Genomic DNA, 25575 nt, shown 5'->3' on the forward strand with positions numbered 1-25575 from the left:
GAAATTAACAAATGGCAGAGCAGATGCCTCATCTGTTTCCCTCAGGCAAAGGGACTTGTAGGTGACTTCAAGAAACACAAGCTCTCCTCTATCAAGTACCTCTGGAGAAACCAGCACAAGCCCTCCCATGAAGCATTAATCTCCTGAGATTCATCACAGTTGCAAGGGAAAAGGGTAAATATTTCAGTATAGCCACTAAAGGAGTTGGCTTTTGAATAGCTGGATTGAATATAGGTAGGATCTCTGTCCTGGTTTAAGCCAGGACGAAGCCAATTTTCCTTTCACTGATTTTTTTTTTTTTTTTCAGAAAGGTTTTTTTTAAGTAGTCACAGTGTGTTCTAACTAAGGCTGTTAAGAATGTTTTTGTAACTGCTGGGTCTTCAAGGTAACATCTTCACTCTGCTGGCTCAGACACTATGGGGAGATCTGTGACCCCCCCCGTAGGAGGCTGAGTTAGACAGACAGCAAAATTGGCCAGAGATATTCCATTCCATATATCTACATAAGCTCAGAGGAAGGTCAGAGATCACAGAAGAAAACTTCCTTCCTGTTTCTTCTTCCCTTTTTTTCCGTCCATGGCTGACGTCCAGGGAGGACTCCATCCATCCAGCACCGTCGACCCTTAGGCTCGAGCTCTCCTGACCCTCATCACTCTCCACTTTCTCCAGCAGCAGCTCCAGGATTTTTTGGGACTGTTTGTGGCTAAGGAGAGTGCTGTGGGAGTTGCTGGGGTTGGGGGAGGCAATAGGGCTTTTGCACATACCTGAACACATTTGTATATAATTGTATATATTTTCTTATATCATTAGTGTTTAATTCAAGCTGTGTAGTTTAGTTTTCAATCCAGCCAAGTCTCTCTTTTTCTCTCTCTCCTTCCCTTCCTGGGTGGGAGGGGGAGGAGATAGAGAGCATTGTTGTCGACCCTGAGTCAAACAGTGACAATCTCAAAAAGCACAGGAAGAATAAGGTAATTCCAGCAGAAGTATCTCATTATGCTTGCACTTCAATGAATATTCAATATTCAGTTCACACCCTTTGACAATATTAGATTCCAGCTCTCACAGCAGCATCAAGCACGGAATTGTTAATATGTAAGAGCAGAAAAATGGCACTTTTTATCCACTTTTTCCCCATCAAGAGCCATTAAGACTGGAGCTACCACTAATAAATGCCAACTAATATTTTGGGGAAAATAAAACAACAAAAAAATCCCAAAATAACCTCAACAAACCAAATGTCTTCACTGCAAGCACTCCAGATGGTATTCTACCATGTACCACAATTCTACATTCTTTAATAAACTGCAGTAAGTCTAATTCCAGATATAATTTCTGTTAATGAGACTGGTCAATAGAACTCAAATGGGTTAAACAGAAAAATCTCCAGTAAGCACAAAATATGTATGCTTTGATCTGTTAAATCTTTCAGCCTTTTCAAATGAGCATGCAACACTTCTGTTAAAACACTTCAGACCAGTAACAGAAGGGTTTAGTCTTCACCATATATATCCTGTACATTCAGCAGAAACTAATGCCAACAAAGGAAATGTAACACTTCTGGATTTAGAATCACATACACATGCATGACATTCTTTTTATTTAACTCTTTACTGCTAGCCACTTTCCTAAGTGAAAATTTAGCTGCAGTGAAGTGTTTCACTACAGCTTAAGACTGTAAAAAGTTTTATTATGGCAATGACCAAGTGTTTCCACTTTTTCCAAGTTTTGTATATTATAAAATGCTTAATGCTACAATGACAGATTTCATCACTTGTTGACAAGTTTTCCAAATTAAGGTCATGAGTGTCCCTATGCAGTGCTACTTTTGTGACTGCCCTTTAAGATGGTGGGGAGAATCTTTAGACCTAATATAAGTCAGCTCTCTGCAACAGGAGCCTCTGTTCCACCCTTTCTGCTGAGAACGAAAGTTCTCCAGCATTTAAGATTGAACTCCTCTTTCCTATAGCAGTTCGAGATCTCCTCATCACGCCCCTCCCTCTACACAAAAAAAGGAATAACCACACCTTTGCATACACCACATCCCCAAATAACTAACAAGTAAAAGATTATTTAAATTAATCTCAGCAGAAGTCTGTAACATAATCAGTTGTGCAATCCTTATTATGAGGTGGGGAGAATCTGTTCACTCCTGAATGAGAAAAATAAGAGCATAGGTGAGAAACAGATCACTGTGACAAAGCACTAATTTTCAAAGCAAAACTGAACCACAGAGCATGTTTTGCAGTCATTCTTTCCTGTTTTCCTCAGGTCTTCTCTTATCACTTCCCCTCTCATCACTCCTGCCCTCACCCCACTTACCCCTGCAAAACACAAGAGGAACAATGAGCTCCAGTAATTCACATTGATGGCTACTATTCTACCTGACAGTTAATGCACACTATGGCAAGTCAAGTTAAGCATCCTTGGGAAAACACAAATTTACAACAAATATTTATAAGCTAATGATGAGCAAATGGTATCTCTATCAAATTGGTGCAATTTTTCTATTTAGGAATGTTTCAAAACTCACCTCATCAGAAACGTTTTCATAACAGCTTAATAATTTAGAGATTCTTCTGAGACTAGAGAAGTATTAACTGAAACTATCTCTATATCTGAATAATAGCACATCAACAACAACTTCCATTCGATGCTGAAATTAAAATCTCTCCAAAAAAAAAAAACAACAAACACAAAACATTAGGTGGGCACTGTGTTAAGAATGTTAATATTAAGATGCCCCAAGGCTGTCAGTGTTTAAAAGGCAACTGAAAAATGCCCAATACATTTTAATTTTTTGACAGCCCTGAAGTGATCAGGCAGTTGGATCAGATGATCATAATAGTTCTCTTCCAAACGAAATATTCTATTATATTGTTACACTATTAGCTATCATTATAGCATGGGTGATGAAAGAGGCAGCATCAGAAAAGGAATCCTTGCAAGGGAAGGAGGAAGGCTGAATTTTTTTGTCTTGCTGTGTATACGTTGTGCATTCCCTATTATAGGCACACCTAAATGCTATTTGTGCTTCCACTTATATGCACAGACTTTCCAACTGCACATTCAGCTTAAGATGATCAAGTCTGGCTGTTAGCCAGGGTTAATCCACCATGATCCAGAAGACTAAAGCAGGTGCCAAGTCTACTAGCTGCCTCCAATGACTTTGAACCAACAGGTTTGATTTGCATGTAGTATAACACTACCTGAATTGTACTGTATGAAGAGAAATAGCTTCTCTGCTATTTTAATGCACTGTTACTGAAGGTCATACGGAAATACAGAAAGCAGATACAACATTTTTTTATCACCAACTTCAACAGATAGAAAACACTGGAATTAAATTTGATATGGGAGGTCACATTTTGTTGATAGGGATTTTGTCTTCTGTTTTGAACATAAACCATAACCAGTTAGCATACATTATTTCTTTGGACAGCATACTGCAACTCAAATCAGTTTAAAGCTTTAGTTCAATTTACTTGTATTATTATTTAATCTCTTGTTCCTCCACTTCAACTTCAAAAATTGCACATTACTAATGAATGTTAAAAAACAATTATCTTGGGATTTTCTTTAAAGGGTCCTAAAATGTAAATCAGTATAAGAGTTGAAATAAGTATGGATATTGAAGTCACATGTGTCTGCAATGATAATCTAGTTTGACTACAGCATATCTCAACCCTTATAAACTGGGCCAATCACAGAATGCATTCTGTAAGACCAATTATGTCTCTGAGCAATACAAATGCTGTTGCACCTCAAGGTAAGATTTCCTACTAACCATCCTTACAGAAGAATGTATCATTTTTCCTGATATACTCAGAATTCCACTGGAATAAACAGTTTCCTCCTCATGAAAGTATTTAGTGTGATCAAGTCGTATCTTAAGGCTTCTCTGAGAATACAGTGAGCATCAAGTCTCACTGCCAGGAAGACCTCTTAGACATTGACTTAAACACACCGCAACACTTTCTGAAAGAATGGACAAAATGACTGATGAACACAATAATCCATGATTGTTTCATCACTGCCACAGAAAGACAACTATTTTTTTTTCCTTCTTTCAGCTGATTTCAAGTTAGCTGTAATTTACACCTAACTTGCACTACAATCTGTGACCATGAGAAGAGGCCCATATTTCCTTTCCAAATACATTCCAATACACATTGCAAAGATTGTGTAAGACCCTGTCCTCTATGTAAGCCAATAAAAGGCTTCACAACCAAAGTCAGCAAGTTAACAATAGGTCAAGGAAAAGTAATAGTAGAAGAATTTAGGAACAGATATTGGCTTTCCAGCTGACAAAATATAAACTGCATGTCCTACCAGAGATGATTATAAACTAGACAGTGTGCTATTGTTATATATCACCATGAAGGTGGGCTGCTGAAATAAAAACAAAACCAAAATCCTTACCAACTGTCATATTGGAGAAAACATACCATAAAGAAACTGAACACCTTTGGTTTACACAGACCTAATGACAATTCCTTAGGAATTTGACTTGCTTTTCTCTCCTAAATTCTTCCTTGTCCTAAACACCTTAATATCTCTCAATAATACCAGCAACAGAATTGTCAACAGTAATTTTCAAGTGCTGAAAATGTAATTTTAAACATATAGTTCCAAAAGAAATAGCAGTATCATTTACAAATGCATTAAATGGTTGCAAAAGCCTCTGCTGCTCAAGTAAAGTATTTAAAGCAATAATTTGTTATTTTAATAAAGACTATAAAAATGATACCAATTTTCAAGAGAAACAGAAAGGCCAGGTTCCTCTTACCACTCTCTTAACTAAGTACTCTATCCATTTAGCTACAGTCATTTTGTTGCTTGCTTATTCTCTCTGGTCTCCTGAATCTTGGCCTTTTTTCCAATACAGTTGTTTAGGTACAACAAAGATCACTTTTGCCTAGCACAGCTTACAGCCTGGTGGGTTAGCAGAGTTGTCTAGAAAGCTTTAAAATCACTTAGGGGGCTAAAGGAGTAGTTTTCCACTTCATGTATGAACTTCCTGATCAGGGTGTTTGATAAAAATGAGTGACATGCCTCTGTGAATAGATCATTTTAGAAAAACTGAGAAACCTACTATAGTACACTGTGCTGAAATCAGTGTACCCTTTCTGTTAAGTATAGCATGATTGCACTCAGCTATTGTAGTCTTTTCACAGCTTCTGTGCCTTTCCCTCTTCAATTCCCATCTGCAGCACTACAGGCAAAAGCCAGCAGGATGTTTCCACAACGTACAGGCACCTAGGTAAACTGCATACTGAAAGTTCTAAAATGCTTTGTAGAACTACACACTATTTGCTCTTCAGATCACTTTTTATTTTTATTTAGGCACTTCCTTATTGTTGTTCCAGATGCTGATGTATATGCTCTGGCTTGCACCTACAAAAAAACCCCAAAACATTTTTTGCCACGTTATTCCAGCTGAATAAATGGTACTCCATGAAAAGTAAAGTAATAATTGAGATCTCAGTCCTACCCCAGTCAGGGGTAGGATTGCATCAAATAACTAACCTTGTCCATATGGGCGTGCTTGTGTCAGCACATTAGACATTTATTGAAGTACAACACTATCAGTGTTTATGAGTGTTACTTGTCGCCAAGACAGACTGTAAGCTTTGCATATAGGGTACAGTTAAGTAAGTTACTTAATCCAATGGCTGATATTTCATACCATCAATCACTATGTTAATGAGTAACCAAACAATTTAACTACTCAGTCCTACTCCTATGAAGTTTAAGTGCAAGGTGCACATCTGAAGTTAAGACTCACTTCCTTGAACTATTTTAACAGCACTCAAAGACCTGGAATTTGCTGATGAGGGTACTCATTAATCATTTTAGTGATTACAAACAGAGAGCAAATATAAGCCAACCCACCAAAAATTATTAACGTATGGTATATGGAGGAGAAAAATCATTACATAAACAACTAAGTAATCCAAACCAATAAACACTGCAGAGCTTAAATGTCAACTAGGTATCAAATTAAGTATAAAAGTCTGTTTAGTGATCATATAATTACAGAAAACTGCTTAAATGTATCCTACAAAGTAAACCATATAGTTCTGTATACTCTAATTATTCTCAGAGTATATTATTTTCAGTCTGGATTCGCAAGTGGTATAACCGCTTCTGCAGCAATTCGCCTACTAATAAAACTATTTGGGGAATGATAAAAAGAAATGCTTAAGTAATCACACACCCCGAAATAGGTATACCGGAAATATAAACCTAAGTCTATGATCCCACATTCTGAGCAACTGAAAGCATGCATGTGTCCAGTTTCATGGTCAACCATATTTTGTTGATAGTTTGTTTCTCTCATATATAAGCCAATAAAAGAACTTTAAGTCATAAGCAGCATAAGATGAAATTACAAAAAAGGGTACTTAATACATAATAAACCAACACCTAACATAATATTGAAAATAAAACAACAAAATCCAAGCATGACTATTGAAAGGAAACTAGTACCTGATAATACATTTCCTGTAAACTTTGATCTTACTATCAACAGAACACTTGAAATTTGTTATCTCTCTGCTTACCTTGCAAAAATACTCTTGTCTTCAGCACCATCTGGTATATTAAAGCCACAGTGCTTCAGTAATTAACTGTTTAAGTGACTTGATCTTCACTACTCAATTATCTCATATTGAGACATACCATCTTCAATAACTAAGTACAGAATTATTGCCATGAAATCTCGTATCATCTTGAAAGACCTTTTCAAATCTGAATCTTACTGCACTTACACTGCTTAAAGAAAGAAACCCCACACTTCTTTCCACATCTTTTTTATTCCATCCAACCAAGAAAATGCATTTTCAGATTACTGTAGCCAGCACTTAGTTGTTGTTATGTTTTTTAAAAAATCACAATCAGTTGAGAGAAGTATTTAAGACCAATTATTAAAGGGCTGAGGTTAGTCTTGAGGCCAGTTCCTCTGCCACAGAAGTTTTACAACTTCACGATTACCCTCCCATAAAAATACCGCAACATGTGGATTAGAAAAGATAGACAAATTCACAAAGAAAGAACATACAGAGTCTTTGGAATTTATTCTGCTGGTAAAGCAATTTAGAGTCGGTAAGTATGGTCTCTGAAACCAAGGTAGCTAAAAAGATTTTAATTTTGAACTTTTTGCATTAAGTTAACTGAAAGCATTCATCAACAAGCAGATTTGTAGTTAAATAGCAATGACCATAAGGTGAGGGTCTGCATGCATGGCAACTGCACCTCACTATAAACAACCTCAATTTTCAGAAAGAGATTCAAGAAATTATTACAGCAACTTAAGAAAACACAATTTTAAAGAGAAATATCAGAGCAGGTTTCCAGGTTGGCTATTGCCTTGATGTCAAAATTGCTCTTATGCAATTCAACTATTTTTACAACTGTTTTTGAGTCACAAAGGAGTGTTTTGGTTGCATTACAGCATATAACTAATGGTAGCACTGCTTGAGAATGATTGTAAGTAACACAATAAATTACTGGACTCATTTGGCATTTAATAAAATTCTACAAACAGGAAAATATATTGTGGGGGATTATTAAGTGATTTGCAGAGATAGATATGAAAATAGCCAACTGATTCTATGAACAAAATCCAGTCCCTTCAAATTTTTAAGATACAGCTTATGAAAGGGGGAAATTCACCTTCCAGATGTTCATAAATGAATTTTTTGTGTGTGTTTGTGTCTATATGGTTTAGTTATTTCATGAGGATTTCCTTAAGAAAGTGCATCAGTTGCAAGAGATGGTTAGTCTTGTTTTGTCAATCTCAGAACTGGCCATCCAATTTGAAAATACAATCTTCTAAATTTGAAAATGTAGACAAGTTTAAGAATGTGTCTCCTGAAAAAGTCAACAAACAAAACTGCATTTCTACTGTAGAAATACAAAAAGTTTTTGAAAGACTCAAAAAAGATGAATTACAAATGTGATTTGGCAGAGGCTTTTTCGATATTTATCACAGCACTGACGCGGAGTGTGAAAGTTCTTATCTTGAAGGAACTGAGGTAGGAACAAATAGTAACATGCTAGAGAAAACACTCTATGATCTAATACTTTAACACAGTATAGCATCTCTGTTTGATACCATTGCCACTTTTATCTTCTCCCCTTTGATGTTAAGAATGGTTTATAGACAAAATATATATTTACAAAAGTGCACAGAAGGTTGTCAAATTACACTATGAATTAGCATATTCCCTCTGAGGCCCCCTAACTGCCTACATATCTAAACCCTAAAATAATTTCTAAATGAGAATTAGGAGATTTATACAATTCTACTGCTACCCTTTAATTTTAGTTGCATGTTATTACCTATATTCCTAAGACACAATACTACTAGAACAAGTCTGACATGCACTGCAGTCTTTTACCTCCTCATTTAAAGGAACAGGTTTTGTAACTGAAGCATATGCAAAGACCTTCATGCAACACTCATGACAGAGATGATCACATACACTGGTGCCAAAGGTCTTGTTTTAGCTCTCTGAAAAGCTGAAGAAGAGTTCTATAGCTGACTTCTCGTTAGCCTTTGGCTGCAACTCCACTGAATTTTCCAGATAGGAAAGAAGTATTACTTCATGCAGAACTGTATTTTTGCTGTGATTGATTATTTTCATCAAGCCAAACTAGATGTGAAACAGGGCACTACTTCTCACTGTGTAATCCTCTCTTAATAAGAAATTAATCAATACTAATGTTATAACATTGTTATAAACACCAACTCCATCAAGGTACACTATTCAGAGAGTTTATTAAGAACAGGCTAATACCTTTGAAAGGTGTGTGAAGGTGGTGTTATGCAAGTAGTTCCTAACGGTATCTGATCACCATCTCTTCCCTGGCTAGAAGGATAATGTCTCACGTTACTTATTCCAACTCAAACAGAAAACACGATATAGAGGGAGTCTGTCTCCACCACCATTTCTGCATCTAAATATGGGGAAACTGAAAGAAAATCTGACTTTATTTTAAACTTCTGCTTTAAAACACAGATCATACAGAGTATGATCTTAAGGTTTTATGTAGTCCCAGTGACAGAAATAGGAGGAGGAAGGACTGCTGTGCTTTTTGTTTATTTTGCCAGACCACATAATTTCTCTTTTTCTAAAGCAGATCTGAGTAGATGTGAAGATGTTATTAGAAATTTACATTAGAATTTGTTTTTCCAGTTCCAAAAACCCCACAAAACCTAGGTTGAAAACCACTAGTCTAGTAACACTTAAGGTGTTTAAACAACATTTTAAAAGGAAAATAAACGTAGCTTTCTGCAGAATTAAACTTGCTTTCAAATGTATGGCTATACAAATTTTTGTCTACTTATGTAGCTTTGGTTGCAGGAGTTCAACAAACATTAGGGTTAATTCTGGTCAAATTTTCAGTGAAGATAAAGAAAATTCTAGAGACAGTGTAACCACATATCTTATTTTCTCTGCATGTGACAGGTAAACAGTTGGGCACATGGAGGCTGCTACATGCACTTCAAGTTGTGTGACATAAATGAACAATAATTGAGCCTGACATTGTCTGCCAGCTACAGAAATAACAAGAAAAATTCCAGTGTTTGGATCTTTATTTAACTTTAAATCACATTAGTATGCAATGTAGCAATACTGGTTTGATTCAAGTTCTAAAATATTAGGTCAATTGGGATTAAAACAACAAGTAGTTAAACAACAAAAACTTCCTTTGTTAAAATGAAGCCAATACTACTGTGCATTCACTGGCCCTTCATTTCCTCACCAAGTAATTCTCCAGTGTTATCGGAAACCCGTGGAAGTTGTTTGCAGCTGTACCCATTTCCTATTTCACTTCACTCAGTTTCCAAATCAGGCACACACACAAAGATACTACTTTAAAGGTTACAAACAGTGTAAAATGATAAAATCATTTAAGGTAGATTATTTGCCCATGACCTATTAACATTTAATAACTTCACAAAGCTCTCTAATGATTACTAGAGGCTAACAAATAGAGCAAGAGCCATAGACTCAATGCTTCAAAAATTTAAATCCTGCTGTTCGATAGAACAAACTTTTTCTGTTAAAATAGCATTCTTGTTTGCAATTGCATGTATAAAAATGTCTTTAAATCAGCATGTAATTTGAAAGTTGATGTTAACTTTTTAATGCATGTTTCGAGGTGCTGCATATTTATGAAACAAAAACTTCTACAACATTAAATTGCTGCAGGATCAATTTAGTGTAAGCCCTTCCAAAAGCTTCAGAGAGTAAAAAAGACACAGAAAAAAAAAAAAAAAAAAAGAAAATTAGAGCAAAAGTTATGTCAAGTAATATTAAACCCTAGACAAACACTTATCTACAGATTTAGTCACATTAGGAAATCCAAGTCGAGACTGCTATATCATCTTAATTTAGCTGTCTTGCATGTGTGCATTAAGATGCACAGAGTTAGGCCTTATAGGAAGCACAGGATACAGTATGTTCTGAAATGGGTAATTATTCAATTCTAGCTTCCTATGTAAGAAAAGCCTTATCTAAATGGCCTAACTCCTACACCACAAGATTACTAATTTCCTGAAAGGAATGTCCATGGTATTCTCATGATAATGCTCAAGTGCTTCATAAATATGAATGAATATATCTTCACAACACTCCTGAGCAATAAGGTCATGCAATTATTCCTATTTTATAGCTGCAAAACTGAAGTACGGGGAAATTAACACTCAAAATTAATTTTGTCATTCTCCTGTCTAGGTTATGAAACAAAGTCTAGTTTTTGGAGGCATGCATCATTTTCATATCAAGTTGCATTAAAGGCATAGAAAACTTTACTTTTTCTTCAATATTTCTGCAAATATTACTCAAATCTGTTCCATAGATTATATGGAGCAATGTCACATAACTTCCTGCCTCACTTGCTATTATTGTTTTAAATTTCTGAAGGCAAGGCTCCTGTAGAAAGCATTATTTGATACCCAAACCTGATTCTTTCCCCAGGCTAAATCTAGTTGGTACAACAAATCTAACAGAAATCCTGGGGGAGTGGAAGTAAGCATACCAATTTGGCAAAACATCAGAAATTATTTCTGGCCTGAATACATGGGCAAGGTAATTTAAAAGTAAAAGGGTTTTCCCTCACCCTATACAGATACCTGGGGTTAGGATTTCACAGAATCACAGAATATTTCAGGCACTTTCTCAGTATACTAAGGAGAACTGAACTCCTTTCGCTACGCAAATACAGGTTTTGTTGTTCTAAAGCTTATACTGTCACTTACAAGGAAGTAGTATAAGCTTCTTTCAGGCACCTTAACTCAGCAATCCTAGAGATGTTAATTATACAAAGCCTGTATCATTGAAAGTAGCCATATTTTTAAATCATGGTACAGCAAAACTATTTCATCATATTGAAACAAATACAGGGACTGGGGGAATTCAGTGAGCTCCTTTTGTTTAGAGAGTTCAGTCTAATGGTTCTAGTTCTACAGAAATTATACTCTCCTTTGCTCTTATATTTCTGTGTTTTACATGACTTCTTGAGACATTATTTTTGGTCAGTTAAAGCTGAATACCTTTCTTCTAATTTCAGATAAAGTTTGCAATGTCACAACTTAAAGAATAAAAATAGAAAAAAAATAAAGGAAGCAACAGAATTTTGTTCTAGGAGACTACAATGCCTCTCTGGGGAACTCTAAACATATATTTTATATTGGGGAGCAAGTTTGCATACTACACTTACAGTTCTTACTGGAGGCAACAAAAAGCCTGTATTTAACACGTTCCACTCTCCAGTTTGACACAGAAAGAAATTACATATTTTGACTGAAAGCTCTTTGTAAAATGAATACAGTAGCGCTTTCTTGAATTGGCACTAGCAGATCCACTACTGAATAGTTAATCCAATACAGATTAAAAATCATCAAAATTTGTAAAAAACTCACAAATGTACACTTATATACAACGGTATTATCAACTGCTAATAGTAGATGCCGTACTAGGTACCTGTTCCACTTTCTCTAGGAATTATTGCAATCCCACTATTAACTGTCATGCTTCAAACATTCTTCCTCAAAAGCAATAAAGCAAATTAAATTCCTATAATATGAAAGAATAAAGCATGGAAAAAAAAATAAATAAATTCGTCCACTCAATCTGATTATGTAAAAAATAAAAATATGCAGTAATTTAAATGCAATATTCAATTGTATTTTGCAGATAAAACCTTACAGTTTACATCAGTGAGATGTAACTCACTACAACTATATTGTAAGTGAATCACTGACTTTTAAGTGAAACAGCTCATGACTTGTTCCCCAATATCCATTTTTGTCCATCTCATTGCTTTTTCAGACAAAATGCATCCAAATGCTTTCAATGAAATATGAAAACTGGCTACTATGAAACTTAATTATCAAAATATTTTAAGTCTTTGACTTTGTTACAAGGTAATTACAAAATGTAAAAAGAAAAACACAACAACTCACAAGCAAATAAACCACATCCACAATACACAGTGAAAAATTAATGAACTACTTTCTATTATACATACAAAAAAATATAATTGTACATTTTGAGCTTAAAGCACAAAACCCAGGACTTGTTTACTCTTATATAATCCTTTGCTTTACATGAGTTTTGTTAAAAGCACAAATCTTCTCCTATCATCAGTGCACCAGCTCTAGGGTTAAGTGTTAAGATTAACCATGGAGTCCCAAGGACACCATCTGAATACCTGTCAAATTCTGCTAACTGAAACTCCTTCCATCTAAACATATTAAAATGCCCTGAAATTCTACTGCTTTTTGTCAATTACTTCTGTATTTAATTACAAGCTATTCTCAAGAAGTTAACCAGATATTAAGTATTTACTATAATTTACATATTTGAGCACAGTTGTGCTCAGGATGAGCATGAAAGGTGTGAAATTAGTCTTTGCTCTAATTTTTTCCTGCAAATAATATTCTGATTACTATTATTATTCCACCTTGCCAGCTCACATATACAGCAACATTTTTTCAATACATGAAGACTTGAGTACTAAAGAAAATTGGATTTTGTTTTAGTAAAAGGCCAAGTTACAAAATGTCCTCTGATATCCTGTGTTACATACCCTGCTCCAAAAAGTGAAGCAGCATTTCTGCATCCAAAGAAAAACTTAGCAATGTTTCTTTAAGTTATTTTATAATTACTTAAAATAAGAAAGATGTTTTCAAGTGCCAATGAAGAGTTACTCTGAAGGGGATACTCACAAACTGATCACTGTAAGAAGAACACATAGACTACTTTAGCTAGTAGCATTTCTGAGAAACAGATCAGTTAACCAATAGTTCATGAAAAGGAATTTCGTTTTTCTGTGAAAGACGAACTATATACTACACAGATCCATGTCAGTTTCACAATCTAAAAACTCAGGATTATTGCACAGAGACACAGACATCTTAGTGTGGAGCCTGTACAATTCTAGAAATTAATTATTATTGCATTACAGAGAACAGAACACAGTGTTTTACTTGACATAGATTACAAAGAGGAGATTGCTATTTATAATCTGCATTACTATTATGTGTGGGAGTTCTAGCCGTGGACCGCAATACCATAGTGTTAAATTATATAAAGAGACAGAAAAAGATGGATCCTTGACCTGGAGAGGAGACAATAACATAGTATCAGCTGAAACATATTTTTAGCACTCACAGCATATTTCAGGAATCTCAACACTAGCCTTTCCTTGACTCAGATTGAATGCCATTACCGTCCTCAATTTGCCTTTGGGCCTGGCTGCACTGTGTCCCAAACTAATATCACCCTTACTTTGTCACTTTCAATGTTATAATGGGATACAGTTAAAGACTTGATTCATATTCCAGCCTTATCTACCCTTTAGCTGGAAGAGAAATCTGGGGCCCTCTGAAGGTTTCTCTTACTTTAACAAACCCGTTAGAGATAAAGCCTCACAAGGTCCAACAAGGATAGCATACCTGCATAAGCAACAAGACAAGATTTGATCTCACTAATTCTGGTCAAATGTACCTTTCAGCTGAGATCTATTTTAATTAATTTAATGAGATAAAGTGCACTGTATTATAACTACAACAATAACTATTGTCTTTTAAAGTGATTTTTCCATTCCTTAATATATCAACTCTAGTGAAAGCGCTTTAACCCCAAATAAGATCTATTCAGGTTAAACATATTTGTTTTTCAATAGCTGTTGTGATAGCATGGTTACAATACAAAAGGTAGAGAGGAGTAGGAAAGGACCAGAAGAACGAGGAAGACAAAATAAGCTACAGAATAAATAAGGAAATAGCAACCAAAAACAGCTGGGCAATTACACAGGAAAGAATAAATGAATGCAGGTAGACTATGTTCATTTGCAATTTGAGCACTACAGTAATTCAGTTCTTTTCACCCAACTCACAGGCAATTTTACTCACATTTTGTATCAATATTACTGATTGAGACTACAAGAAATATCTAAGAAGCAGGCACCAGTACAGGTTGGGGGCTGACCTGCTGGAGAGCAGTGTAGGAGAAAGGGACCTGGGAATCCTGGTAGACAGGAGGATGACCATGAGCCAGCAATGTGCCCTTGTGGCCAAGAAGGCCAATGGCATCCTGGGGTGTATTAGAAAGGGTGTGGTTAGTAGGTCAAGAGAGGTTTTCCTACCTCTTTATTCTGCATTGGTGAGGCCGCAGCTGGAGTATTGTGTCCAGTTCTGGGCCCCTCAGTTCAAGAAGGACAGGGATCTGCTTGAGAGAGTCCAGCGCAGAGCTACAAAGATGATTAAGGGAGTGGAACATCTCCCTTATGAGGAAAGGCTGAGGGAGCTGGGTCTCTTTAGCTTGGAGAAAAGGAGACTGAGGGGTGACCTCATTAATGTTTACAAATACGTAAGGGGTGAGTGTCAGGGAGATGGAGTTAGGCTTTTCTCAGTGATGACCAGTGATAGGACAAGGGGTAATGGGTGGAAATTGGAGCATAGGAGGTTCAAGGTGAATATCCGAAAAAATTTTTTTACTGTGAGAGTGACAGAGCACTGGAACAGGCTGCCCAGGGAGGTTGTGGAGTCTCCTTCACTGGAGACATTCAAAACCCACCTGGATGCGTTCTTGTGTGATGTGCTCTAGGTGACCCTGCTCTAGCAGGGGGGGTTGGACTAGATGATCTTTCGAGGTCCCTTCCAACCCCTAAGATTCTATGATTCTATGAAAAACACTTTTCAAAAATAGAAAGGACAAGGAAGAGATTAGTGGAATTTTTTTCCTTTTGCATCGTGTGTAAGCAGGGAAAGACAAAAAGAAATGAAGAACACACACCAACACAGTTTCTGCATTCAGTCTAGAAGACTTTGGGGTTGACTTTTTCTTGGTTTACTTCTTTGGCCGCTTTTGTTATAAAACTAACACTTCTAGAATTTAGATACAGGCTATAACTACGCTAAAGATCTTCTGTTGCTATAGCTATTTCGTATGTCCCTCTTGGCAATGTCTTCACAAGCAGATGCAGCACATGCTGATAAAGAAGCTACTGTCAGAAACAACCCAAACAACATACCTGGGTTTGCACTCAGAGCTTTGCTGAGACAGCAATTACAGCTGAAAGAGCACACAAGTTTTTTATGCCCTGAGCTGAAACAACTATGAAACAGAATGAAGGTCACAGTGTCAAACCAGCCTTCAAAACATATTTTTCACCCAATTTTTGCTTTAAATCCCCTCAAATTCTTTCCAGAAATGGGTAAGAGCTAAATGAATAATGCTTCTGTTGCTCCCTTCTACTTACTAGGTTTGTTACAGATTAAAGTCACTCTCTACGTCTCTACAGCACCTCTAGTCTAAAAATCTCTGGATTCTGAGAAGAAATTTCTGGAGGAGTGATTCAGAAGCATCTCCTGTAATCTGTATTGTGAAACAGTACCTAAATGCAACATTTGAAAAGCTAAGCTGTGCCCAAACTAGCAAAATAGTATTTAATTCTGGACAAGAGGAAATGGCCTCAAGTTGTACCAGGGGAGGTTCATATTAGATATTAGAAGAAACTTCTTCACTGAAAGGGTACATACTGGAATAGGCAGCCCAGGGAAGTTGTTGAATCACCATTCCTGGAGGTGTTTAAAAGATATGTGGTGCTTAGGGACATGGTTTAAGCACTGGTCTGGGTTAATGGCTGGACTCAATGATCTTAAAGGTCTTTTCCAACCAGAATTAATCTGTGATTCTGTAATTAAAACTAAAACCTTCTTTACCATTAGGAAATATCTGTGGAAAAAACATCCAGTATACACACACAAATTTTCTCTACGGCCCATTCAAAAGCAAGGGACAGTAGGCAACCTTTACATTGCTTTCAAAATAGTGCGTAGCTTCAGTTAAAATGGATTTTACTTGTTTCTGTCTCACACATTTCAGTATTTTTTATTCAGTTACTAGAAGGTCACTTGTTTCTCATACTTGTATTTCCCATTAAAACCTAAGTATGTTTTTCTGAAGCCTTCCAAACAACCATTAAACTCAGACTCCTTCTTTTCATTACGTAACACCCACACCTGCAAATTATCTTCCAGGTTCTGTATCTCTTACAGCAGCAAGAGCTTCTTACACAGACAGTCCCTTCTGACTGTGGGACAAGTGAGTTTGGAGTTAATAAATGGCTTTCATTGCTTACTCTGACACTATCAGGAAAAAACAACAACAAACCAAACCAACCAACCAAAACTTTGATGATAAAAAACCTACTTGTGAAAACTGGAAGACTGTTGTAACAGTTTGGATGAAACTATGCTAAAATATATATTCCAAGAGTATATTTACAACACTACATAAGCAAAGAGGCATTGATCACTCTGAAGTGCATCAACTCTGAAGTGAATCTTCCCAAAATATGCATGATGTGAATGTCAAGTACTTTGAACCAACGGCTTCACTCTCAAATCCTCTTCCACTCGTCTGTATTAGTGATACTGACACAGCCCAAGATACCAGGTTAACTTCAACTGTTGTGAAAGCATGGTTACAATGTTAAACCAAAGATCTTGATTTTGCCTGGTTTATGTATTTCTGCACATATGTTGAATAATTAATATGTAGAATAAAACACTGTATTGTACTTACCAGTTTTGGGGTTTATTGAAAAGAATCCTTGTGGATTGCCACTTGTAATCTTGTAGGTTAGTTTTTCACTTGAGCTAGAATCTGGATCAAATGCCTCAATCTGAATGACAGATACATCTTTAGGCGAGTTTTCCATGACCTCTGGGTAATAAACTGGCTCTGTGGTCTGCGGAGCATTATCATTAACATCTCCAACTTCTATGTAGATTTCAATGAAAGATGATAAAGGCACAACGCCTTGGTCTGTTGCATAAACAGTTAACCAGTAATGGGAAGTAGTTTCACGATCCAGGCGCTCTGCAGTCTCAATAATACCTATTTAACAGGAAGGAAGATAAATAGAAAATGCTCAATAAATATGCAGAACTGTGTAAAAGTAGAGTATGCAACAAGCTTAAATAAATGAATAAGTAAAAGTGAACATAAGTTCAAAATAACATTGATTCTACAGGCTACACAGACAAGTATATTGAGGCTAACCTGAAGCTACAAAAAATAAAACTACTGCAAGTTTTCAGCAATTACGCATTACAGATATTGAAACATTATATTACTTAATTTCCTTTCCAACAACCTTTGAGATTTATCAGATCAATTAACACTATTCATAAAAGTTATTTTGCCTAAAAGATTACATATAATGAGTAATTCACAGTCTTCTGGGACTTGAATGACCTTCTTTATTCATCACTGATTACAGTCAATTATATACTGTATTAAACTATCTGATTAAATCTGATTTAGAGATTTAGGCAAACTCTTTGCCATTTAGATGCAAAACTGTTTACCATTATTCATATTAATGAGCAGCTACTTAAACAAGAAGCATTCTTATCTACATGTCCAAACCAATTATTTAACTGAATTTTCTTAATGTGCTTATTTGGGTGCACACAGAAATTTCACTGAAAAGTTATTCCTGAAGCTAATCTTTGTAGCATTAGGACCAACCAAAGGTGGCAATTACTCTAGATATGGAAAGCAGTGCTTAGCTCTATTTTACACACAGAAAATGTATTACCATTTAAGGAACCACTACACAATTCATAAACTTTATAAAAATCTGTCTGCTGAGTCCACAGGAGTTTGTCTGAGGCAGAACTAAATAAGGAATGAGGTACTTAAGTTTTTATCCACTGTGAAGGAAACACAGATCTTACTTTTCTAAGCAGCTTACTCTACAGGTACAGTCATAACATGTCAAAAGGTGTAATCTATTTCATAGGGAGGAAGGGAACATCAAACAGATTCACAGACCCAGGGCACAACAAAATTTTGCAGTTTCCTTTTCCTGATCCAGTCACTCTTCCAGGTTATCTAATTTGAGATATTGTCTAAATAGAATATAAAATTAACCTGGGGCATTTCTGAGTGAGGGATAGAGCAAGCATTTGCAACCAGTTCTGTGGAAAAGCTGAAGGGCTTTGTTATGGCTCTTATTGTTTGCTATACTGAGACACACCAGGCCTAATTGGGAGTGGAGCCAAGATGAATCAAACTATCACTATGACAGCCAGTTTTGGACTCTGGATACAACCACATAACACGACTATGTGTAATGTGGCCCTTGTCCTGAGCTCATTTACTCCACACAAAATATACATACCATCAGTAAAATAGGACCTTGATAAACCATGCCACTGTGCTTTTACAACAGTTTTACAGGAAAGTAATTAACTTTAACTATCATTTCTCTCACATGCTGCAGACAGTTTTTAAAATGCATTGTATCAGCTGAGCAAAATGAGATAAATACTGAGGAATTTCTCATTTCTGTGTTACTTTCTTTGCTTTGTGGGAAGCTGCATAAAGGGTTTGATTATGATAATTTGAAATTTTAAGATGTCAGTAAAATCACTTCAAAAGAGCTAGAGGGGACAGCATCTAATGCTTACACCTGCAAAATACCCATATAAAGCATTCCAAGCAATAGAGCCTTTTCGAACTAACCACCAGATGTCAGTGTGGAAACTGGTTTTATACAGCATCAAAGGCTTCAGAACTAGGAGAAAAAGGAGGGGCACTGCAATTTGAAAATATACATGCATTATATAGTCTATAAAAGTTTTGTTGAAATCAAATGGGAGGCTTTAGAATATTTTAAACATTTATTTATTTTTGCAAGGGTTCATAAAAAAAACTAAGCCAAGTTGTTACTTTTAAGTATATTGGCATTTTCCATTTCCAGCCCTTTCACCTCAGTATTTAAATTTCTTTGATGGCAGCTTCATTATTTACAAAATATTAATCCTATGTAGCCACTGGATTTGCGCCGAGTTTCTGATTGTCAATGTACATAAAAATGGACACTGAAATCCATTTTAGCAAAGCTTTCAGCAGTGCTGTTCTGTTGCTTGATCTGTGCAGAACACAGTGGGTGGGATTATATCCTGAACTGAGTAACCATTATCGTCCTGCTTTCTTAACAGCAGCTATATCAGTAGTAGCAGATTAATTTTAAGATAGCCTGGCCTGATTTTAAAGAAACATAAAGAGAGACTTGTAATGGAGCTCTCGTCCTGTAATCTGCTCACCTGGTACTTAAAAATTCCACCACCTTAGTTATCAAACACTACCTAAATAAAAAAGATGACAAAACCTACTTTGATTTTGTGGACTATCAGTTATCAAGCATTCATTCTCTTAAGTTACATACTTCACTGGAGAAAAAGGGGAAAAAAGTACCACACCAAAAAAACCTGACAACAGTATTTTAAAGAATATGTAAAAGATTATGGTGATAGTATGGATAGGCATGTAACGCAGATGTTTACCTAACAGGTTTTCTGAATGTCTCTTGTTTTTCTACAGTCATTAAGCATGCATTAGTCAAAGTAACACGAAACCTCAATAATTGCATTTTTATTTTTTTTCTTCACGTTTCTCACCTAACAGATCCTAAATTGCTGCAGTTTTTCTGTATGTGCTGGCTATAATTCCAATCTGAAATAGACAGTATCTATGAAAATTATTTTATAATCAGTCAGATATGCAGAAATGCCTATGTTAACTATTTAACACTAATCAGAAGATAAAGTCCTGAACGGAAATTTCCTAGCGGCATAGAGGGTACTTAAAAAAGCTTCCATTTATCCCACTTACAGGTCAAAACAGACGGAATAGACAGATATATATACAAGGTAGAAAACTTGTAAGAGATGGGCATCACACAGAAGTGGACTACTTTCACAGCACTAAAAATGAAGACTCAAAATAACATCATTCCAGTATAAAAGCCATGCAAAAGGGCAAAGGATGACTGAGAAAAAAATTGCCTTCACCCCTTGGACAGTGAGGAGGGTGGAGGAGAGGCCACCACAACCAGTTCTCCTTTACCGCTCAAAGCTGCAGGCACAGCAAGGGAAGGAATCACTGGTCTATTATGGTGACTCAGATTACTTCCTGCTCTTTCCACCCAGCAATAAAATGGAACAGATACTGATCCAGTACACATGCCTGGGGGTGGTGGGAAGCTCTGACTACCAAAACCTTAGTTTCTTCTGCTTCTGCATCAGCACTTACATCACAAAAAACAATTAACACTAAATGGACACAACTACATTGAGTACTTGGGAGTTTTTCCCCTTTTAATGTTACTGTACTTTAACAAAACACCGTACTCTTTTCATTACTTTAGTTGAAATTGCTGCGGCTTCTACAAGTTTAACTCTGTTTCCTGAGTTTGCTATGAGAACACTAATAGCTTAATCTTTAATTTCTATGCAACAAGAATGAATGCAAATGCATATAGTAGTCTACTATACCTTCTAAAAAACGTAAGACCAAAGAAGAATTTAACTAAGGAGACTTTTTTTTTTTCCTTTTTTTAAAAACCAAAGATGATAGTTCACCTATCAAATCACAGGTCTAGAATGAGTCCTTCAAATATCACTGGTTGGAGTGCCAATTTTCTGCTTTTGCAAACAATTATTATAATGGCCTATTTCACATATTTGGGCAGCATAATACTGTATGCTGTCTAAAAGCTAGCATTCAAAGTTCATAAATTCACTGGCTTCTAGTTCTAGTTGTTCTCAAGACATTAGAAAGAAAAATTATGGGAACTCACAGATCAAAGAGAAGTAATAAAACAACCTAAGTAAGAGTTAATTTGTTTTAATCTTGCAATCTGCTACATCCATTAAGCATCAGTAAGATGTTGATCAGTATCATCAGTTTCAACAGCCTATTTTGGCTTCTGGAAGGTATTTTCACCTTTTTTTTCTTTAAGTGGTGCAAAGCACATTTAAAGAGTGAAGCATAGAGGCTTCTGCAATTACATCTGCAATGCTGTAAAAGCTCCATCTCTGCTCTAACTCTTCTCCCATTCACTGAATAATCTTTAATCAGTGAATTTCCCATCCGTTCTTTATACTGAGCCAGTTTTGTAATTTCAACTTTTACAAATCATTTGCTTTTTACGTAGCAAGACAAGTGGATAAATCTTCCACAGAACACCACTAAAGCATCTTTAGCAAGTATGGTAATCCCAAAGACTTGTAAATATTATTGTTAAAAAATGCCATGAAGAGAAGATTCCAAAAACATTTTTCACTTGGCTGGATACGTAATCTCGAAGCCTTTCAGGTGGTCAGGATAAAAAGAAATTCATATTCAGTCAGTAACCACCAGAGGGGGAGTACAAAAGAGCTCTGATGAAAAGCTTCTCATTCATCTGCAAGGGGACATCAGAACTGGTTTTACAATATTCATGTCTGAAATTTTATACCAGATATTGTTCCTACTTGACGCAATAAAACTTATCTATCAATTTCATTAAAAGAAAAGTCCTAAGCAAATATGATAGAATAGAATTTGGACAGAATTCAATATGGGGGTACAAGCTGTTTTATGAAAAGAGTAACTAAAGAAAAATCAGAATATTAACCCCACTCTCGACAAGAGCCAACTTCCAATTTAAATCCCACAACCCAAGTCACTACAACCAAAGCCACCCTTAAAACAAAAATAAACATATAAATCTGCCTCAAATATGACAATCTTACATAAGCCAATTCTATCTAATTAACAAATGCTCAAACTATAATACTTCCAATTCCCAGGGATGATCCTCTTTAAGTGTGCTTATCCATGAGGACTCTCATTAACAGTATTAATGACTCTGTAACGGAAATCAAAACCTGCAATAATTTCTCAGCAAGGCATAAAAAGGCAGTTTAGCAGAATTTGCCCTGGGAGAGATGTTCGAAAAAAGCTAAGAAACCCCTGGCCTGCAACATGATGCTTTAAATCTGATTACAAACTTAATAAATCTAAATTCTAATAAGCTAGGCAAACAAAAAAAGCTTCTTCAGCTGCTTTAAAAGCCATCTCTGTGGGAAAAGCAGAGAATTTAAGAATTGCATGAACAAAGATTTTGATCAAATATGACCTTCAATGAACAACCAATTCAAACCAAAGTTTTGAAAGTGAGTAGATGCAGTCTGATATAAACACAGGCATGCTGTTCCTCAATGGCATTAGTCTGCCAATACAACAACACAGACTGCAACTTCATCTTGAATTCGTAACAAGCAGTAATTCACTGCCACATAAACTATCACTAAGGTCCACAAAATCTTTTAAATTAAAAATAAAATTGGGGGAAATGCTCAGCACATACTGCAGTTTACTACTTGAATCTCTGCTACCTCTGGATAAGCTGCATATGTTTTCCAAAAAGTTGTTAATATTTATGAAATTAGCTTTTTATGTGGACAAGGGTCCAAAGAACCCACATTCCAGAAGTTTACAGTTTTTCTGGTTAAACTTCTGCTTTATATTTTGTGGAAAGAAAGAATCACGTTGGCCTCGCTGATCACTGATTTTGTCACTTTGCTTTTTAAGTTAAATCTTACTAAATACTATAATACTTCGGCTTTTAATGTTAAGCATTTCAGAACAGACAGTTTTCAGGTCATTACTAAAAATCTCCACACCTGAACAGCCGTAATAGGCCAGAAAACATTTTACAAAGCTAGTATTTTCCACTTTTATTCCCACCCAGGCCATCTTATTTAAAACAGCATCTGTTCTAACCCATACTTGGCCTTTTGGTGCAAGTTAGTGACAATGCAGTTTTTCAACACTATCCAGATCAATCACAGATGAATGCAGATTACCTCCTCGGCAGACTTTTTGTTCATACTAATCTCTTCTTGAATGTTCTATTTTTGCCTTTCCTATAATACACCTCTCTTTCTTACATCATTACCTACCATGACATGAGAAGCATTTTCCTGACTTGTATAAATACAGAGGCTATAAGCAGAGCTAACAGTATAAAAAACCAAAACAAACAAAACTGGGAAGTGCATCTGCCATAGGAGAAGACACAGTGCTTGTCTTTTCCTCAGCAGTCCCCGGAGCCCTCAAAAGGGAACATATCCATACTCTTTCATCCTCCTTTTCCGCTTGAGACACAGGCAAATAAGGACAGTCAGCAAGTGTAATCCTGCAAATTATACACGGGTTGCTTTTTTTTCTTCTCCACTTTATGCTCCATGTCAGACATAGTAAGATAAAACCAGATGACTTGGGAAAAAAAGTAGATTAATAGTTATGGCACCCACCTGCATAAGATAAAACAAACTACAGCAGACTGGAGTGCACTTTTAGAAGTACTACATCCATTTGTAATACTACATATAAATTGTGACTCTCTTAGTAATTGTGACCAATGTCATAGCTCAGATCCTTTCAAATTTTACGGCTATTAAAAAAAAATCCTCTAGATCATATATCTGTATGCCTCTTAACTTCTTATTTCTGGTAACTTCTGGCCACCACTTTAGGCAGACATTGGGAAATGCCTTGGAAGCAGCAGCCAAGTACAGGCACAATCTTACAAGCCATAAAGAGTACCATAAAGCGAAGATTTAGAAACATGTAACCTACTAAACTCCTAAGAAAAAAAAAATATTTCTTTCACTGAGGCACTGTGCTACTCAGGTCTCTACCAAACACCAGTGTGTACGGGACAACTGAGCATTAATCCTACAATTCTACTCACATAGCATCCAACATTAATGTCAACAATAATTTTTTTGAGGAAAAACTTCTTTACTGCTAGGGTGACAGAGCACTGGAACAGGCTGCCCAGAGAGGTTGTGGAGTCCCCTTCTCTGGAGACATTCAAGACCCACCTGGACGCATTCCTGTGTGATCTGCCCTAGGTGTTCCTGCTGCAGCAGGGGGGTTGGACTTGATGATCTTCAGAGGTCCCTCCCCATTCCTCTGATTCTATATGTAATATTATTTGACCACTCAAGTCATAACCACTTGATAAAACCAAAAGAAAGACAGTACAATATCACAATGGTCTTAACTCTACAGAAACCAACTATCTATCCTTAAGCACTGAAGATTTCAAGTATGTCATGCCACAGAGACAAGGAACTATTCAGCACTTAACATGTCAGTTGAAAAGATTAGAATCTCCATCCTGTGAACTCCCTGAAAAGAACCTCCTTCTAAAGAAGGAATGGAATGAGATGCTTTTTGCAGAAGTGAAATGTCAGCTCATCCACTCTATAAACAGGGCAGAATGCCAAGAGAGGCACTGCACTCATACTCTTGAAATACTAAAGCCTGTGGCAGGCAGCATGAACTTTAAAGAAATATATACAATCTCTCTTTTAAGAGAAGTGATATTTTTGATAAATAAACTGAGCTGGAAAACCTTCCTTACTTGTATCACATACACACTCTGAACAGGAAGCATGAAGTGTTTATGCTTCAACGAAACAAAAGAGAAACAGCCACCCAGAGAAATAGGATTTGCTCTTCAACTCCATAGCAATGTAAAGCTTATCACTGACAATGCACACTATTCACATATCAGACTTATTGCAAAGATTCACACAGACTAAACTGTACTGTTTCAGAGTATAAATAATCCTTGGTTGCAGACTTAAAGGAGCGCAGAAAGTTTTAGCAACTACTGCTCACCTTTGAATCACACATGAACAAGACACGTTCACTGCTCTCCTCCCTCTTCTCCAGAAGCATTAATCAGGCATAATTAGAAAGACTGTAACCTAGCAATAAACCATCAATATTGCATTTTGCATAAATCATGAAGAATTCAGATTACTTGTTTGTAAATATGTCTGAGGAATATGAACGTGCATAACTAGTAATTCAATCTAGTTTGAAACAGTTTCATTGTTTATTTTTTACGGCTCAATATTCTTCTGTTCTGCCTGAGTAAAACTGAATCTTAAAGTAACAAATTCCGATTTACTTTTAAATAATGTGCCAGTTTTAGCTTTTAGATGCATCCTTGTTAATGCTTTAAAACCCCAAACAAAACCACACCTCAAAAACACAACCACCCTTGAAAAATCCTCCAACAAGTTCTGATTTAGGCTATAGGGTTAGGATTCTCATATGAACCTCAAAAGTCCTTAGATAATATAATCTAACATCTGTCATCAACATAAATGTTCCTAGTTACATATTTAGATTTT

General features: G+C 36.1%; 1 protein-coding gene across 1 annotated transcript in view; it reads right to left on the minus strand.

Moving 5' to 3' along the window:
- The window catches only part of FAT1 (FAT atypical cadherin 1), a 110626-nt gene that overhangs the window by 51927 nt on the left and 33124 nt on the right, over nt 1–25575 (minus strand). The window contains exon 3 of the mRNA XM_051617770.1: nt 17105–17419. Coding sequence (XP_051473730.1) covers nt 17105–17419 — 315 coding nt within the window. The remainder of the gene's footprint in view (nt 1–17104; nt 17420–25575) is intronic.

The sequence above is a fragment of the Apus apus genome, chromosome 4 (genome assembly GCF_020740795.1).
Source record: "Apus apus isolate bApuApu2 chromosome 4, bApuApu2.pri.cur, whole genome shotgun sequence".
In the NCBI taxonomy this organism is placed as follows: Eukaryota; Metazoa; Chordata; class Aves; order Apodiformes; family Apodidae; genus Apus; species Apus apus.